The sequence below is a fragment of the Denticeps clupeoides genome, chromosome 6 (assembly GCF_900700375.1).
Source record: "Denticeps clupeoides chromosome 6, fDenClu1.1, whole genome shotgun sequence".
Taxonomy (NCBI): Eukaryota; Metazoa; Chordata; class Actinopteri; order Clupeiformes; family Denticipitidae; genus Denticeps; species Denticeps clupeoides.
The window spans coordinates 116,553-134,283 of NC_041712.1; the positions used below are offsets into that span (position 1 = coordinate 116,553).

At 42.7% G+C, this 17,731-nt stretch overlaps 2 protein-coding genes across 4 annotated transcripts; one reads left to right on the plus strand and one right to left on the minus strand.

Annotated features, from left to right (window-relative positions):
- Positions 1-1,296: 1,296 nt before the first annotated feature.
- On the minus strand, positions 1,297-3,309 carry mia (MIA SH3 domain containing). Of its 2 annotated transcripts, none has more exons than XM_028984921.1 (5): positions 3,298-3,309; positions 2,805-3,023; positions 2,588-2,721; positions 1,899-2,009; positions 1,297-1,825 (listed from the first exon to the last, which is right to left on the minus strand). In XM_028984921.1, exons 2-5 carry the CDS (start codon positions 2,932-2,934, stop codon positions 1,802-1,804), a joined length of 399 nt encoding a protein of 132 aa, XP_028840754.1. In that variant the 5' UTR covers positions 2,935-3,023; positions 3,298-3,309; the 3' UTR covers positions 1,297-1,801. The 2 variants fall into 2 exon arrangements, with proteins under 2 accessions (XP_028840754.1, XP_028840753.1); XM_028984920.1 differs by lacking the exon at positions 3,298-3,309 and adding an exon at positions 3,137-3,248 and having other exon boundaries at positions 2,805-3,026.
- A 13-nt stretch (positions 3,310-3,322) lies between these two features.
- Positions 3,323-11,445, plus strand: bicdl2 (BICD family like cargo adaptor 2). Of its 2 annotated transcripts, none has more exons than XM_028984919.1 (10): positions 3,323-3,428; positions 3,929-4,234; positions 4,519-4,734; positions 4,807-4,923; positions 5,003-5,149; positions 6,879-7,025; positions 7,168-7,242; positions 7,327-7,409; positions 7,483-7,597; positions 10,147-11,445. In XM_028984919.1, exons 2-10 carry the CDS (start codon positions 3,983-3,985, stop codon positions 10,318-10,320), a joined length of 1,326 nt encoding a protein of 441 aa, XP_028840752.1. In that variant the 5' UTR covers positions 3,323-3,428; positions 3,929-3,982; the 3' UTR covers positions 10,321-11,445. The 2 variants fall into 2 exon arrangements, with proteins under 2 accessions (XP_028840752.1, XP_028840751.1); XM_028984918.1 differs by having other exon boundaries at positions 3,400-3,428; positions 3,955-4,234.
- Positions 11,446-17,731: the final 6,286 nt, after the last annotated feature.

Below are 17,731 nucleotides of genomic sequence, written 5' to 3' on the forward strand. Positions count from 1 at the left end.
CAACTTCTTGGCCAAATCCGGACTGATGGCGACCCATTCCTTCATAATCAGTGCTTGGAGTTTGCCAATTGGTGGTTTCCACACCTCTGTGGTGATTTATATATGTAGAAAAGGGTTCGGAAGCCTTATCCGAACGTATTTTACGATTTTTGAGACAAGGAATGTAAAACTTTACTTTTAGTCATAAATATCCGTAAGCGTTGTTTAATGCAACCGTGATTTGTGGTCGCTGTTAGAGGTAAGATGCACAGGCTTTCCTCAGATGTCCTGTTGGCAAACAGTTTAATTATTCGCTGCGTACCTCGCGGTCAGGAGTTCTTAATAACTTGCCCATTGCTGTAGAGTCAAAACGATTAACTCTTAACCATATTTGTCAATGTTATCAGAGGACAATTTGAGAACTTTGGACTAAATACATTTAACTCAGTTGTAACAGATAAAGTTGAAGTCCATGGAACTACATGTGCAAATGGAATGCTTGTCTTACAGTCATATGCTAAAAAACAAGTACAGTTGGGGCAAAATGTATTGTTGTTAAATGTGATCAACTCTGTGATTATCTCCCAATTTACCACAGAGGTGTCCAGTTACTCCACCCACTTACGAATATGCCAAAATGGAACATGTGAACAAGACCATTGAAAAAGCGATGGCATCACTCAGGAGTGATCAGATGGAGTCACTCATTACCAGACTCGAGTTGATGGGTGTAAACTGTGTTTTATCAAGCCAGAAGATTTTGAGGGAGTTCTACCACCTACCAAGTGCAGAAGACTAATCCAAGCTTTCAGATCAGGCAAGTGGTTTTAAAATAGTTGATGTGTAATTTTGATGAAGGTATTGTAGTGGTTTTACAGTGCTGCTGAACAATTTTAAGAAAAAAATGAATTTATTTATTTGACAAATTTATTTTATTGTATTTGACAAATATCTCGATTGTGATTTAATTTAATCACTCACTGTATTATGTGTAGTAAAAACTCTAAAATAAGAGCTGTGCTACACTACGCTGTACCGTGAAGAGGACAGATCTTTGTTTTACTTGGACGCACAGATTCTTTCTGAACTCACTCTCCCATTTTACTTTACAGCATCCGCGTCTGGCCAATCAAATCAAATTTATTCAAATCACGATTTCAATATATATCGTTCAGCCATAGTTTTGGTAGTATTAACTAAGAATTCAATACAATGAATAAAAGTATTAATTGCTGTTCAAGTTAGCTCTGTATCAATGTAACTGTGTGAATGACAGTGTAGTGGTGAATGGTTTTTTTTTTTCAGTTTTTGCCCCGCTAGAGTATCTGCACATGATCTAATTTGTGCTAGCCATCTGTTGTCAAGTTTCATGTGTCGCTCGAGTCTTCCTGGGCTCCCCGACAGGCGCCTGGGAGCAGTGTGTGGGGACGGTGCCTTGCTCAGTGACACCTCAGTGGCCTTGACAGTTCAGGATTCTGTTTTGCTCTAATCTGAGGTCAATATACGACACGTTCTCAATCCTCTTGCTCATGTGAGATTTATACAGGTGAATGTATTGCATTCAATAACACTGATGTCTCTGCTATTTCAGACACACATTCTCTGACCAGAGCTATAAACTGATAACAATTTTCATATATCTGGTCTCAGTCTAAATATAACTGAACAAAACATCACAATACAGGACATCGGATTCTTTAGAAAGCATTTTCTTTCACTACTTCCCAGTATTAAAGCCGTTTAAGTTATAATAAAATAAACAGGCTGGTCATATCCAGACAGGAGCTGCTGGCCGGTGCCTCTGAGGAAGGAAGTCCTTAGATCAAAAGCAGTAGAAGTCCCATTTCTACAAGAAAAAGGAAGAGTCAGACACGGCACTAGAAGGACTTTTGAAAATGTGACAGATCTGATGTTTTCACCTGTGTTTCCACCTCCACCACGGCCGGCATCAGGGCATGAATTTCCTCAACCACACTGCTGGGAAAGTGACCAAGACGAGCCTCCTGTTCTCCATAATAAGAGCCCTGTACCTGGAAAATTGGAAAAAGTCATGTTCTTTTGGTCGGCAACTTCCTGGGCTCTTTTATTTTTACACTACGGCGCAATGTGGCTTTGGAAACTAAAAATGTAACTCTTTTATTTTTATTGTAGCTCAAAATTCGCAGATTATTGTGATGCAATGCGTTACATTGTTGCTCATTATATGTGTCACAAATGCCCTAAATGTGTATATGGCCGCCACCCCCACCAGAGCTGTTAATCAGTTTGTTCAATTAGAGCAGATTTTTCAAATCTGTGGTGAATAAACAGATGTTTGCAATATTTAGTTTTTAATCATTTGCATATGTTGACATTAAGCTGATCAGTAAGTTAACAAAGCCCTGTTCTTTTATTGCATAAAATAAATTTCACAAGCAACACATTGGCCTAGTTCTTTTACACATAGGATAAAAGTAAAAATAATATATGCAGTGTTATATATGCTGTTTTATATGCCAAAAAGAATTTGCGGCTCCTGGTGCTTTCTCTTTTGTGGAAACCGGGTTCAGATGTTGCCGACCTCTAGTCTGGACTGAAAGATCAGAGCTATATGGGTACAGCCACTCACAGTGCCCGTCCAGAAAAGGTTTCCTTGGTCCTTCAGCAGAGCATACACATAGATGAGCTGTCCCTGGCGGATGGACATGAAGCGGCAGTCCTGGGGGTAGTAGTCTTGCAGTGCTCGGGCGATGAGGATGGGATCTAATAAATACCATTTCATCAAAAAAGCAGACTTGGTGTAATTTTGGTATCATGTACACTGAGAGAAACGGAGCTCTACTCACAGCTGCATTCCGAATCTGCGCACATCTTCCTGTCGGACAGCTTGGGCATCTGTCTGCCGGCTGGAACTGCCAGTGGCAGCAGGACACCGATCAGCAGAGGAAGTGTCCAGGCAGCGTGGGACCTGTCCATCGTTTTGTGTGTGTACTGCTCCGTCTGTGTGGACTCGGGCTTCACTCCGCCCAGTCTCCGTCTCCAGCCTCCGGCACAGCAGGCTACAGCTGCTGGAAAAAAGGGTTCTTTGTGTAAATGTGAACTGACCTGTACTGACCCACACACTCTACCGTGTGTTCCAGCCAGACCACGCCCACATACAGAACAAGGTGCCAGATACCTCCACAACCACACACAACCATTCACAGTGCAGTGAAATGTGTTTTCTGAACTGTGACATAAGCGCAAGAATAGAATTAATATATCAGAATTGACCAGAGCAGGTAAAAATACGAGCACAGCAGTTGCTCGGTGGAAATACACGATCTACCAGTTCCGTACATTTGCATAGAAATCCTCACACGCTTTTCATTGCTGGGCATGATGTCACCATAGCAGGAGGTGGGGCCACCACCCTGAGAGCAACCAGCTCCGTCACGTCATTCCACAGGAAGTAAGCATGAAATGAGCAGGTAAGAAAAACACACCAGCGCTAGCCAGGAACTTCTCATGAATTATCATCTAACCAGAAAAAAACAGCCTAAGCTGTGAGGAGCATAGTAAACAGGATTTTGGGAGAATTTGTGTTCATTTAACATTGTGATAATCAGACATATGTAGTGACATATGATGCCCAGGCAAGATTAAATCTGCTCTAAAACAGTTTTCAGTAATTGTGCTCTACAACATGTAAAAAAAAATCCTTTTGAATAACTTAACTCAGACGTTCCTCATTTGGTTGAGGAACATGTTGAGACACAGCAGCTATTATGGTCTTCACAATTAGAAGAAGAGCTGGAGGATAAAGTTATTTAATGGGTGATTTTAACAAATTCACATGTTTTTGTGTCTTGTTGACATCTAAAACAAAAAGATTAAAATGGTGCATGCAATTGGAATATAGAGATTTGATGGATGATCTTGTTGTTAACTTCTGATCGACGCACAATTAAGATTTTGTTTGAATGATCAGCTCTAGTGACTGCAGACTCCTTCCAGTGTAGACACCTCCAAGCAAGAGGACACAATGTTTTCCATCAAGAAAGAGAAGCTACATTCTCCAACCCTGGAGGACTCTTTTTTCCCCTTTTCCTCCTCTTCGGCCTCCGGTGGGCGGACAAGGACTCCAGGTTGTGTTCCTGAGGCCATGGCACAGAGCGAGAACTGTCCTGCAGTGCTGGAGGGGGACCTGATCCTGGCAGCAGAGCTCGGACAGGCCTTGCTGGAGAGGAACGAGGAGCTCGGCACTCAGCTTGAGCAGAAGGAGAGAGACATGGAGGTAATCTTACCACACGGCCACTTCCAAGCATGTAAAAGAAGTGGGGTGGTAGTAGCCTAGCAGGAAACACACTCGCCTATGAACCGGAAGACCCAGGTTCAAATACCACTTACTACCATCATGTCCCAGAGCAAGACACTTAACCCTGAGTATCTCCAGGGGGGACTGTCCCTGTAACTACTGATTGTAAGTCGCTCTGGATAAGGGCGTCTGATAAATGCTGTAAATGTAAAATGTAAAAAACTAATAGATTAAATGGCATTCCGTCTGCATGTGTCCCTCAGAGCCTACAACAGGAGAAGCATGTGATGCAGCGCCATTTGGATGTGCAGGCCATGGAGGCGGTGCAGCGGGAGGCGGAGCTGCAGGCTGACCTGTCCGCCCTACAGGAGCAGCTGGAGCAGCAGCGCAGCCAGAGCAAGCTGCAGAGGCAGAAGGACCATCATCAGCTGACACAGCTCTCCAGCCACAACCAGAAGCTGGTGGAGCAGCTGGCCGAGGTGAGGAGCATTGCGGAACTGAAGAAGCAAGGTGAAGAGCATTCCACACTGAAATTTCCTCTTTTCTTCCAGGCTGTTGCTTCGGAACATGCCCTGCGGTCTGAGCTGTGCATGCTGAAGGAGGACAACGAGGACAGCAGCTTCTCACGCTGCATCACGTCGGCCAGGCTGGACAGTCTGCAGGCAGAGGTGTTTAATCCACACCAAAACATCAATGGGAACACGGAATTATCCCGGCTTCATTTTCACAGTCATTCATATTTTACAGAACCACGTTCTTCTGGAGCGTTACGGGAACGCAGACAAGCAGCTGAAGTCAACCCAGGAGGACTACGAAAGACTACGAGTGGACAGGGACAGACTGAAACATCGAGTAACCGACCTCCAGACTTGTCTGCAGGACAGAGAAGCAGAGGTACAGGGTGATGTGGATAAACAGGTCATCATCAGCGCCCTATCATGATCTACATCTATACAGCTTGATGGATATCTGGAAACGAGGAGAGCATTCGATTTGCATTCTGCGTCCATTAGCCCATATTATACAAAGAAGAAATGACGGAACGTTTATGTAATGTCACTTATGTAATAAATTAATTATCACTGCTAGAGGTGTGAACCTTCCCTGGTCTCACGATTCGATTCAATTACGATTATCAATGCCTCGATATCGATGCATCACAATGCAAGCCAGTTCTGTCCGCACTCCCCTGTCACCACAAATGGCAGAAAAACGGCAGGTTCAGACATGCGCGCCGTCAGGGGAGGGACCACTTTAATGGTCATTAGAGAAAATCTAAAGCCGCTTTCAGACCCAATAAGATGATAATGTTGTGTTGTAGGTCTCTGGACGCTTTTCCTCCATCCCCAATTTGTGTGTGTTTTGAAGTGCCAGAAAGAAAACTTGCCTAACAACATTTTTTTATTTCTTATATAGCCCAAAATCACATACAGTATGTCTCAATGGGCTTTGACAGGCCCTACAGTTGACACCCCCCACACTTGACCCTTCTGCACACAAGGAAAAACTCTAGGAGAGAGAAAAAAAAGAGAGGAAGAAACCTTGGGAAGGAGTGATACAGAGAGGGACCCCCTTCCAGGGTAGAGTGAGCCTGCAAATGGTGTCAGTGCACGGTTGGGGATGATAATAAGTCCTACAGTTGTAGGGTTGGAGAAGTCCAGGATGTAGTCAGTGTCATGGTCTAGATTAAGTGTCCATTATGATGTTACTGGTCCATTTGAAGATCCCTGAAGCTGTAGTTGTAATGGTGGTGGTGGCTGTGGTGACCCTCTGGTTTGTTTCATGTTTTGTCCTTGTAGAGCAGTTGTCAGGAACCAGGATTTATTTGCTGGTCTGATCACTGGGGTCTGCCAGTAGTCTGGGTGCTTGATTCCGAGTCTCGGAGAAAAACAAACAGAAGCAGCGGCAGACGGTTGCACTGTACGACCGATACTCAAATCTGTGGTTATAGCGGTATATTGGTGCTACAGTGGCCCGGTACCCTAACTAGGACAGCCTAACTGGTGAATTTAACTTTGTCTGTGTCTAACAGGGGGACTCTGTGATAAACTGGACTTTATAATTGACACTGCATCAAAGTGAAGTGAAATGAGGGTCTAGGACTTTAGCAAAAAGCCAGAGAAAACAGATAGGTTTTGAGATTGGATTTAAACCCTGAGACTGTGTCTGAATCCCGGACACTGACAGGCAAGCTGTTCCACAACTGCGGAGCTCTATAGGAGAAGGATCTGCTCCCAGCTGTGACCTTCTGCACCTTTGGTACCAGTAGTGACCCCGCACCCATTGATCGAAGGGGGCGTGGCGGTTCGTAAAGAACGGTTCGTAACATATGACTGCAGTGCGAGAACAAGGCCGCTGTGTGCCGCGCAGCGTCGAACTCCTACCCGGAGCGGCGCTGTATTCAGGCCAGGCTCCCACAGTCAGAAAATTACCAAGCCATGTCACTATGATAAAATCGATTATGTTCTGCACTGCAGATGTAATTTCGCCCACATCTACATTGCGATGCATCGATTATATGATTCATTTCAACACCCCTAATCCCTACACCCCCCCCAGTTTCATGTATGTTGCATTCTGCACTGGCCTCCTGTAAAACATCATATTCGTGGCTGTTCTGCAGCTGGAGCAGGAGCACAGCGCCGTCTTTCAGCTGCACAGCCAGAACCATGTCCTACAGCAGAGGGTGCTGGCATTAGGGGAGGAGGCCAGCCTGGTGGACAACACAAACCTTCCCCTGTCCATTCAGGGGGAGATCCAACTGTCTCAGGTACATGTATATAACAGTGCAGTCAGGACAGAGGTCAAGCAATATTAATCTGAGGGCTGCTCTCCCTTTAACATGAACACAGTAGAAGAGGACTGGTTCTTTATATGACCTTCATTCAGTAGTTCCTTTATATTTTGTCCAGGCCAAAGAAGCTATTTTTATTCATTCAGAAGTTCTTCAGAAGAAGGAGGAGGAACTCCAGGTGTTGAGGGATGAGGTCTGCCCAGAAATGCCTCAATTTGTACTTGCCCACCTCACACTAAGGGAAAGTTCATTTAAAAATTTCATTCATTTTCAACAGCTTCAGAATAGAGAAAAAGAAATCCAGCTGCTGACAGATGAGCTGCTGCCATTTCGGAGCGGGCCTGGAAAACCAAGCTACAGGTGAACATGTATTAAATAAGTAGTCATTCAATCATCAGGAAACAGAAGATGAGAACTTTTCCGTGTCTTTCAGTTTGCTGGAGGAAGAGCTAATCAGATCACAGCAAGAGCGAGACTCCCTCAACCAGCAGCTCCTCAACACTATTAAACACAAGGTGGCGCTGTCCCAGGAGGTGGATGCGTGGCAGGTGTGAAGATGCACTTTTCAGTCTGTACAGGTCAACTGTGGTCTCCTCATAATCATCCACTCCAGGGGCTGCTGTGCCATTACTGAGCACTGAGATCACCACAGATCAGCAATGCCCATATTTTCCACACTTTTATATCAGTGCCTTGCAAAAGTATTTACCCCCCTTGGCAACCTGAAATTAATTGTTTTACTGTGATGTAAATAGCAAATATGAGAAAATATAAGAAGTAGGATAAAATAACAAAAAACTTTACTATTCAGTAACCCTGCCTCAAGTCAGTACTTTATGCCAATTACCGTTGCAAGTTACTTGGATTCATTTCTCTGAGGTGGGCACAACTTGCCACTGGAATATTTGCCCATTTCTTATGATAAAACTGCTCCGGCTCCTTCATGTTGGATGGTTTTCACTTGTGAACAGCAAATCCACAGATTCTCAATTGGATTGAAGTCTGGACTGACAAGGCCATTCCAATACATTTATACGTTCCCCTTAAATCAGTGTTGAGGGTTGCTTTAGCAGTTACGCTTTGGGTCATTGTCCTGCTGGATGATCTGTCCTCACAGATTGACTGACTGACATGTTTTGCTCAAGAATATCCCTGTCTATAGCACCTTCCATCCTTCCCTCAACTCGGACCAGTTTCCCAGTCTCAGCTGCTGAATAACATCCCCACAGCATGATGTTGCCACCACCATGCTTCACTGTGGCGATGGTGTTCCAGGGGTGATGGAATGTGTTGGGTTTGTACCTTTACGCTCATCCGACCAGAGCACCTTCCTCCATACATTTGCAGAGTTGTAAACACTTTTGACAAACTCATGACGTCCCTCCGTATTTTTAACACTGAGATATGTTTTTTTTTCTGGCCACCATTTGATGGTGTTCCAGGGGATCATCAAAGAATTGTCTATTTTTTATAACCCATCCCTGAATATACCTGACAACCCTGAGAGCTCATTGGTCTTTAATGGTGCTGCTGCCTCTGGGTGTGTTTATACTTACAAATAACTGGTGACTTTTAATTCATTTCTTATGTGACTTTGAAGATATTTTTTTTTGCAGGTGAAACACATAAAAGAAAAAATCCAAGGGGTGAATATTTTTGCAGGACACTGTAGATGATAGTATTGGGAAGTGCCTCCAAATCATTGAAAAATGCTCCAGTTACTTCCATGGCCAAAACCAAGCACCCAGACTGGCAGGTGTCCCAACACCTTTGGCAATTTAGCGTACAGTGGGGCAAAAAGTATTTAGCAGTCAGCGATTGTGCTTAAAAAGATGAGAGAGGTCTAATTTTCATCATAGCTACACTCCATCTGTGAGATACAGAACGTTAAAAAAATGGAAATCACATTGTAAGTATTTGGTCAATAGCAAAAGTTTACGCCAGTACTCTGTAACCTTGGATGGCAATTACAGAGGTCAGCTGTTTCCTGGAGGTTTCCAACAGGTTTGCACACAACACACACAGCTGCTACTTTGGCCCATTCTTCCATGCACATCTTCTCTATTTATAATGTTTTTTATGTAGCCACTCCATCATTGACCGGGTTGTGTGTTTAGGATCATTGTCATGGTGGAAGATCCAGCCATGTTTCATCTTCTAGCCTCTCACTGATGGAAGGAGTTTTTTTTGCCCCAAAAGCATAATGGTAACACCCTCATGCTTCAGAGTGTTCATAGTGATCCAGATGGTCTATGAACTGGATGTGCTGTCTTAGACAGGGGGACCTTTTGAGTGCTGCAGGATTTTAATCCACGACAATGTAATTTGGTACTAATAGTAACCTTTGTTACTGTGGTCTCAGCTCTCTTTAGGTCATTGACCAGTTCACCTGTGTAGCTCTGAAAGTAAAAAGTGAAAGTGAAGTGATATACTGCAGCACAGCACACGGTGCACACAACGAAATGTTTACTTTACTTTATTTAGCAGATGCTTTTATCCAAAGCGACCTCTGTATCCAATGTGTCCTCTGTATTTAACTTGACCCTTGGTGAGCAGTGGGCAGCCATGACAGGGGCCGTGGAGCAGTGTGTGGGGACGGTACTTTGCTCAGTGGCACCTCAGTGGCACCTTGGCGGATCAGGATTCAAACCGCCAACCTTCTGATTACAGGACCACTTCCTTAACCGCTAGGCCACCACAGCCCCAATGTGATCTCTTGGATTTCTGTCTCTCACAAATGGAGTAGGGCAACTTGCACAATCGCTGACTATTACGTTTTTGTCCCACTGTATATGTGTTGCTGACCAAGATATAACTATTTGTTCTGTGGGTTTTTCAAGACTCAATACTCATACCCATTAGGCTTAAAACAAAAAATTATTTTGTAGAAATATTAAATGTTGTTCTGTACATTTTAACCTAAATATTTTAATTGATTTGAGTTGTAAATGTATGTTGGCCTTTTTAATAAATTAAGTTACATGGAATATAATTTTCCTGAATGACAAACCATTTAAATTGAGGCAATTGATCATTTATCTGTGCTGATTCATGCTTTTTTTTTTTGTTCATGTTCTCTTACTGCCATCTTTCCCAGGAGGACATGCGTCTAGTTATTCGTCAACAGGTCCAAATTCAAGAAGAGGAGAAGGAACGGGAGAAAAGTGCAGCCATTCAAAGAGGCAAACGCACCAGCAAGTCGATGCGTTTGCGGGGAGAGACCGAGCCAAGGGACCGGGGCTTCTTCTCTTCTCTATTTGGTGGGAACTAAGAGAGTCCTGTTACAGCGATCTGAAGCACACGTCTCTGGTGCCACTTTAGAAAAACAGCCTCTGTGCAGCTGCTTGGACCAAAAAATTCGATTTATTTTCTAAACTAATAATGGGCGTGTTTTGAGTGTAACATGCTGAAATTAATTATTATTTAATCAGAAAGCTGTCCAAATCTTCTTTAACTATCCGAGGATAAACTGCCATGTCAAAAAGTAAAACTGGAGTACAACAGTGAATGGTTTAACAGTGCAATGTTCCCATTTTTTTCTTTAGTTTCTTTTTTCTCCTGGTCATAAAAGTGGCACTACAGTCTAGACCATAGATCTCATATAGAAACCCTTTCGAGGGCAGCCGCTCTTTTATAACTACTTTATATTTTAGATGCATGCTTAACTTGCTTAACATGAATTTCATTCACGTCTATATCATATGAACAGCTTAGCATAAAAAACAAAAGCAAACTGCTTTTTATAATGTACAATGGCACAAAGTCCAGAGTGAACAAGACAAGGATATGTTCCCTGAATAAATATAAGAAGCAAGACTTAAAAAGTGAAAACCATCCTCCTCTGGTCAAGATTAGATGGTTCTGAGGGATTATTTCAAGTTATAGGGTACTGGGAACTACATCAATCCCGGAATATATATAAACTGCCTTACAACCTCAAATGTAAATGGATTTGATTTATAGCAGGGTGGTAGTATCCTAGTGGGTAACACACTCGCCTATGAACCAGAAGACCCGGGTTCAAATCCCACTTTCTACCGTTGTGTCCCTGAGCAGGACACTTAACCCTAAGTTGCTCCAGGGAGACTGTCCCTGTAACTACTGATTGTAAGTCGCTCTGGATAAGGGCGTCTGATAAATGCTGTAAATGTATTGATGAAATAATGAACATGCATAAAATACTCCAGATTAATAAAGTTAAATGGAGAAAAAATCATTCAGTTCTAAAAGCATATAAACTATGTGCAAATGCATTCACCCCCTTTGTTTTGAAACCTTAAATATTAACTTCAGAATCCATATAATTAGTTACATAATTTCTGCACAGGTACAATTTAAAAGTATATGCCTTCAAATGTACTTATGTATCATAAATAAAAGTACTTCTTTTTTGTAACACAACTCTTATGACATTTTGGTGAAAAGTCTCACTCTTCCCATAAAAAGAACCTTTGAACAGATGTCCGTGTTTGCATAACGATTTGCAAAAAGGATTGTTCAAGGGGACCTCAGTGGCACCTTGGCAGATCGGGCAACCTCCCTCCTCCCATCCTCACATTGTTCTACCAGGGGTCCATTGAGAGTGTTCTCTGCTGCTACATCACTGTCTGGTGGGGGAACTGCACTGCCGCTGAGCAGAAGGCCCTGCAGCGGATCGTGAAGACAGCTGAGTGCATCATCGGGGTTCCACTTCCACCCATCTCTATGTGAAACGCCTCATCCGTTGAGCTCGGAACATAATGAAGGACTCTCACCACCCCTCACATGCCCTGTTCTCCCTTCTACCATCTTCCCACAAGCAGTCAGAGCTCTCAATGCACTCAATGCTCTGCCATCAGCAGAACACTATTAAACACTGTTAACAATACACTTCCAGCCTTATGCACTCACATATTCATTCACAAGATGTTGTCAAGTTATGTCCTGTTCAACCTCTTCATTGTACAGAAAAGTTCTACTTTTCTCCTGTAGATAAATCTGTTGTTATGATCCGGTCCAGAAGGGGTTACTTGTTCGTCCTGTGTAATGTTTCCTGATCGTGTCTGATCATATAAAGCTGCCCTGTTCGTGTCTGTTCACCGTTGGGTCATTGTTACAGGTTACATGTTCACTGTTACTGGATGTCTCTCCTGTCCTGTTCATCACGGATTAAACCCGTTTCGTGACGTTGTGCGAATGAGTCCTTCTTGGCTTGTCATTGTTCCAGATCACCTGCCTCGCCATGCCAAACGGCCATGACAATCCCTAACTTATTGTGAGTAGCATATGTTCTATGTATACAGACATATACAGGGAGTGCAGAATTATTAGGCAAGTTGTATTTTTGAGGAATAATTTTATTATTGAACAACAACTATGTTCTCAATGAACCCAAAAAACTCATATAAAAGCTGAATGTTTTTGGAAGTAGTTTTTAGTTTTTTTTTATTTTTAGCAATTTTAGGGGGATATCTGTGTGTGCAGGTGACTATTACTGACCATAATTATTAGGCAACTTAACAAAAAACAAATATATACCCATTTCAATTATTTATTTTTACCAGTGAAACCAATATAACATCTCCACATTCACAAATATACATTTCTGACATTCAAAAATAAAACAAAAACAAATCAGCAACCAATATAGCCACCTTTCTTTGCAAGGACACTCAAAAGCCTGCCATCCATGGATTCTGTCAGTGTTTTGATCTGTTCACCATCAACATTGCGTGCAGCAGCAACCACAGCCTCCCAGACACTGTTCAGAGAGGTGTACTGTTCCCTCCTAGTAAATCTCACATTTGATGATGGACCACAGGTTCTCAATGGGGTTCAGATCAGGTGAACAAGGAGGCCATGTCATTAGTTTTTCCTTCTTTTATACCCTTTCTTGCCAGCCACGCTGTGGAGTACTTGGACGCGTGTGATGGAGCATTGTCCTGCATGAAAATCATGTTTTTCTTGAAGGAAGCAGACCACTGCTTGAAAAAGGTGTCTTCCAGAAACTGGCAGTAGGACTGGGAGTTGAGCTTGACTCCATCCTCAACCCAAAAAGGCCCCGCAAGCTCATCTTTGATTATACCAGCCCAAACCAGTACTCCACCTCCACCTTGCTGCCGTCTGAGTCGGACTGGAGCTCTCTGCCCTTTACCAAGCCAACCACAGCCCCATCCATCTGGCCCATCAAGACTCACTCTCATTTCATCAGTCCATAAAACCTTAGAAAAATCAGTCTTGAGATATTTCTTGGCCCAGTCTTGACGTTTCAGCTTGTGCGTCTTGTTCAGTGGTGGTCGTCTTTCAGCCTTTCTTACCTTGGCCATGTCTCTGAGTATTGCACACCTTGTGATTTTGGGCACTCCAGTGATGTTGCAGCTCTGAAATATGGCCAAACTGGTGGCAAGTGGCATCTTGGCAGCTGCACGCTTGACTTTTCTCAGTTCATGGGCAGTTATTTTGCGCCTTGGTTTTTCCACACGCTTCTTGCGACCCTGTTGACTATTTTGAATGAAACGCTTGATTGTTCGATGATCACGCTTCAGAAGCTTTGCAATTTTAAGAGTGCTGCATCCCTCTGCAAGATATCTCACTATTGTTGACTTTTCTGAGCCTGTCAAGTCCTTCTTTTGACCCATTTTGCCAAAGGAAAGGAAGTTGCCTAATAATTATGCACACCTGATATAGGGTGTTGATGTCATTAGACCACACCCCTTCTCATTACAGAGATGCACATCACCTAATATGCTTAATTGGTAGTAGGCTTTCGAGCCTATACAGCTTGGAGTAAGACAACATGCATGAAGAGGATGATGTGGACAAAATACTCATTTGCCTAATAATTCTGCACTCCCTATATATATATATATATATATATATATATATATGTGTGACCCTGATTGATGACCACCTGCCATATTGAACTCACCCAATTAGGAAATTATTTGAGGGGTATATGCAGTGTTGGGAAGGTTACTTTTAAAATGGATTCCATTACAGATTACAGAATACATGCCCCAAAATGTAGTTTGTAATGTATTCCGTTAAGTTACTCAATGTGAGTAACGTATTCTGAAAACTTTGGATTACTTAATATATTGTCATGCTTTTTATAACTACATGAATGTAGCAATCACAGATAATAAAAAAGCCCTGTTTTTCCCTAACCATTTCTTTATTTATAAAGCTGAAAAGTGGAAGAGAAACATAAAATATGCCACTGAAAAGTATTTACTGTTATGGTCACCAACATATTCCATCACTTAGATAAAATAAAAAGTAGCCTTGCACAAAAAACAGCATTTTCAATTACCCTCTTCCTGATTAGAACAAAAAAGGTTTGCATCGCATGTTCAGATTCGCCCATCCCTTTCTTCTTTAAATGTGAAGTGGTGTCGGAATTTCCAAGTAAAAAAGGCATTCCTGCCCGGCCACTGCTGGCTCTGTTGTGCTGCTCCGGGTCCACCGACGTTAACAGGATGCTTACATTGCATGTTTTGTTTGGGTTTCCGGTGTTCTGATGATTTATGCTGCTTTGTCGATGCTACCGTATAGGGTTCTATTAAAATTTTTGCATTTCCGGTAACGGTACAAATCAATTTAAATGGCACCAATACTCAGTCCATGTGCACTGTAAGAGTATAAAGATCATGGTGTAATAGTGAATTAAATCATATTTATTTACAATTTCAGGGGTAGCATGGATTTAAAACTTGAGGGACTGCACATGCGCAGATTCGCTAGGTAGCACAACTCGATAGGCAGCATGTTTCTACAGAACACCTGTGTTATGCATGATCCAAGCAGCGTGGAATTACCAAAATTAGAGAGGAGATAGAGAGGGGATAGCCTAACATATGAAACAGGAAAAACCCGCCGTGTAATCCATTTATTTCAACAAAGTATTCTGATTATTACTCATTTAAACAGTAACTGTAACGAAATACAGTTACTCATATTTTGTATTCTAAATACGTAACGCTGGCACATGTATTCTGTTACTCCCCAACACTGGGTATATGATTGTGGGGCAGTTGTGACCTAGCGGTTAAAGAAGTGACCCCGTAATCAAAAGGTTCAAATCCCGATCCGCCAAGGTGCCACTGAGGTGCCACTGAGCAAAGCACCGTCCCCACACACTGCTCCCTGGACGCCTGTCATGGCTGCCCACTGCTCACTCAGGGTGATGGGTTAAATGCAGAGGACAAATTTCACTGTGTGCACCATGTGCTGTGCTGCTGTGTATCACAATGACAATCACTTCAATGTTTGTATTTTTTTTATATTTAAGGGGGGCGGAGTAGTAAGCTGGGGGCTCCAGGTCAGCTTGGTGTTTCATAGACTGGGTAGTATTAGTGCAGCAACTCGCTATGAATCTGTATCTTTTGAAAATATGTACATATTGATGCCTTTGATGTTTTTTTTTAGAAGTGGTGTTTGTTTGGCCTCTTTGGTGGAATTGCAAAGTGAAGAAGGGATGTGTACGTTCCAGTCTCACATTTGGTGGCAGCAGTGGGAAGGCTGAGCGGAAGCGCTCCAAGGCACAAACCACTGAACGAGGTCATGGCGTATTGACGCATACTCAGAGATGCTACCATGGACCCAGCAGCAGACCAGGCTGAGGGGGAGTCACTGGCAAGGAGCCAGTGGTGAGACATTTCCAGAGACACCAAACCTGCATGTCCATGGAGGTGGCCATGGAGGACATGCAGCATTTGGCTGAAAGTCATTTGTTGGTGCGTGTGGGAGTGTAGTGATAAGTGAACATGTTGTGTGATATCTCAACCACTGGATGACAGTAGTGTGTAACTGTGGTATATTGGTGGTAATAAAGAAGAGGCAGAAGAAATAGTGGAAACACTAGTCAATGTTACATTGTAGGGTTTCCAGGTGTGATTGGCTGCATTGATGGAACTCACATTCCTATCATAGTTTCTTCAATAAATATAGGAGAATATGTGAATAGGAGATCTGTCCACAGCATTAATGTACAGGTAAGCATAAACAATAGCTTTTAACTTTCTAAATTAAATAGACTTTACAATACATATAGCTGCTGCCAATTATTCTTCTCCCCCTTAAAGATAATAAAAACCTTTCAATTTAGCCCAAAATCACATACAGTATGTCTCAACGGGCTGCCTAGTAAGTGATGCTGTAAGTGGCCTGGGTCTGTACATGAGGCCCCCCTGAGTGCCAGAGTTGCTCGTGGTGAGTTTATATACAATATAGCTTTATCCTGATCGATATTCTGTTCCCTCCTATTGCAACTGAAAATTTCAATTGTATCTTGTATTATAATAGGAGAGCTTGATGGTTACCTACTGGGAGACAGAAGGTACCCCTGCCAGCCATGGCCTGATTCCAGTGTCTTCGCCTGCTCAGGGTCACCCCAGAAAGGGCTTGTGACATCATTGTGACGTGTGTAGTTGTACTCAACATCGCCATAACCAGAGGGGAACAATGTCCTACCCCTTTCCCTGATGATGCAGACATTAATCCCAACCACCCTGCTGAGAGCTGTCTGCCACATGGTCTGCCATCATTTTTGACTGAAACATCATATCCCCAGGGTCAGAGAAAGAAAAAATGCCTCTTGTTTTATGAGGTCTTCTTTATTTCCTGCAAGTACAGATGTTGTACAGTTAGTCCTTTGTTGTTAATACAATGAAACATCATCCACCCGTGGGCTCATCACCCACCTTTAACTGATGGTCCAGCATTGTATTTCTATTTGTTGTAATTCATTTGTGTTTCATTTCCAAATGAGACTTTTCAATTGGGTTTTGTAAGCACACTTTACAGAGTTTTTCACAGGGAGCTATAGGAACACAAATGAAGTTGAATTTAGTGTCATAGTAAGTTGTGGATCGATGCTGAACAATATTCCTAGGGAGGTAAGCTGTGCTGTGGAGGTTCCTTATTAATTTCCAGCATTGCTCTGTTGAAGAGAAAGAAGCTGCAAGTTGGATTGCAGAACACCACTGTTAACTGAAACCAAAATTCTTTTACAAAAGTGTAACGGGCCTCTCTGCATCTTGCCTTTCTTTGGCGGCTGATAAGGTGTCTTCATCATCCTCCTGTAGTGAAATAGAATATTCCACCCATTATTAACACTTTGGAATATAAAGTGTAGCTACTTACAACAGCATGGTAGTCTGTTATTGTAGAGGGCTCCACAAGACAGATTACACCATTACTAACTGGCAGAAGAAGATTAGTCTGCTGATGATTTCCCAGAATAGTGCCACATCTAGTCATACAGTGCATGTCTCATCATGTCTCTGAGTCACCGTAGAATAGATTAATATCTGAGAGCAACAGCAGCCAATTGCAGAGAACTGTAGCCTACAGTTGAATGGATAGCCTTAACATCTGACATATTTCATTTATTTTGATTACTTACCTCTTATGTAGGCCCTTGTGTCCTGACATGTGGCTGGATCTGATGATCTCCCTCCAGGGAGGACCTCAGCAATAGGTCGCTCACTGTTTTGACTTAGGCCCATCTCTTAGGGCCTCTGTGAGCGTGTGAGCAGGGGTGGTGGTGGTCTGCCACCTGTTTTTTTTTAACATGCATATAACAGGCAGTTAGGTGTGGCATTCATATAGACATTATTAAATACTGGCAATGATGAAATGGAGGAAGATTTGGCCTTTTCTTTGTATAGGTGATTGAATGAAGCTACCACATGTAGAACGTA

What these genes read in the sequence shown, in the direction of transcription:
- mia (XM_028984920.1), bottom strand. Translation starts at nt 3,158, where the DNA reads ATGGTTGTGTGTGGTTGTGGAG. An exon ending in GGTTGTGTGTGGTTGTGGAG is followed by an intron (nt 3,027 to 3,136) that starts GTATCTGGCACC and finishes CCTTTTTTCCAG; the next exon opens with CAGCTGTAGCCTGCTGTGCC. An exon ending in TGGTGGAGGTGGAAACACAG is followed by an intron (nt 1,826 to 1,898) that starts GTGAAAACATCA and finishes TTTTTCTTGTAG; the next exon opens with AAATGGGACTTCTACTGCTT.
- bicdl2 (XM_028984918.1), top strand. An exon ending in TGCAGGACAGAGAAGCAGAG is followed by an intron (nt 5,150 to 6,878) that starts GTACAGGGTGAT and finishes GCTGTTCTGCAG; the next exon opens with CTGGAGCAGGAGCACAGCGC. An exon ending in CCTGGAAAACCAAGCTACAG is followed by an intron (nt 7,410 to 7,482) that starts GTGAACATGTAT and finishes CGTGTCTTTCAG; the next exon opens with TTTGCTGGAGGAAGAGCTAA.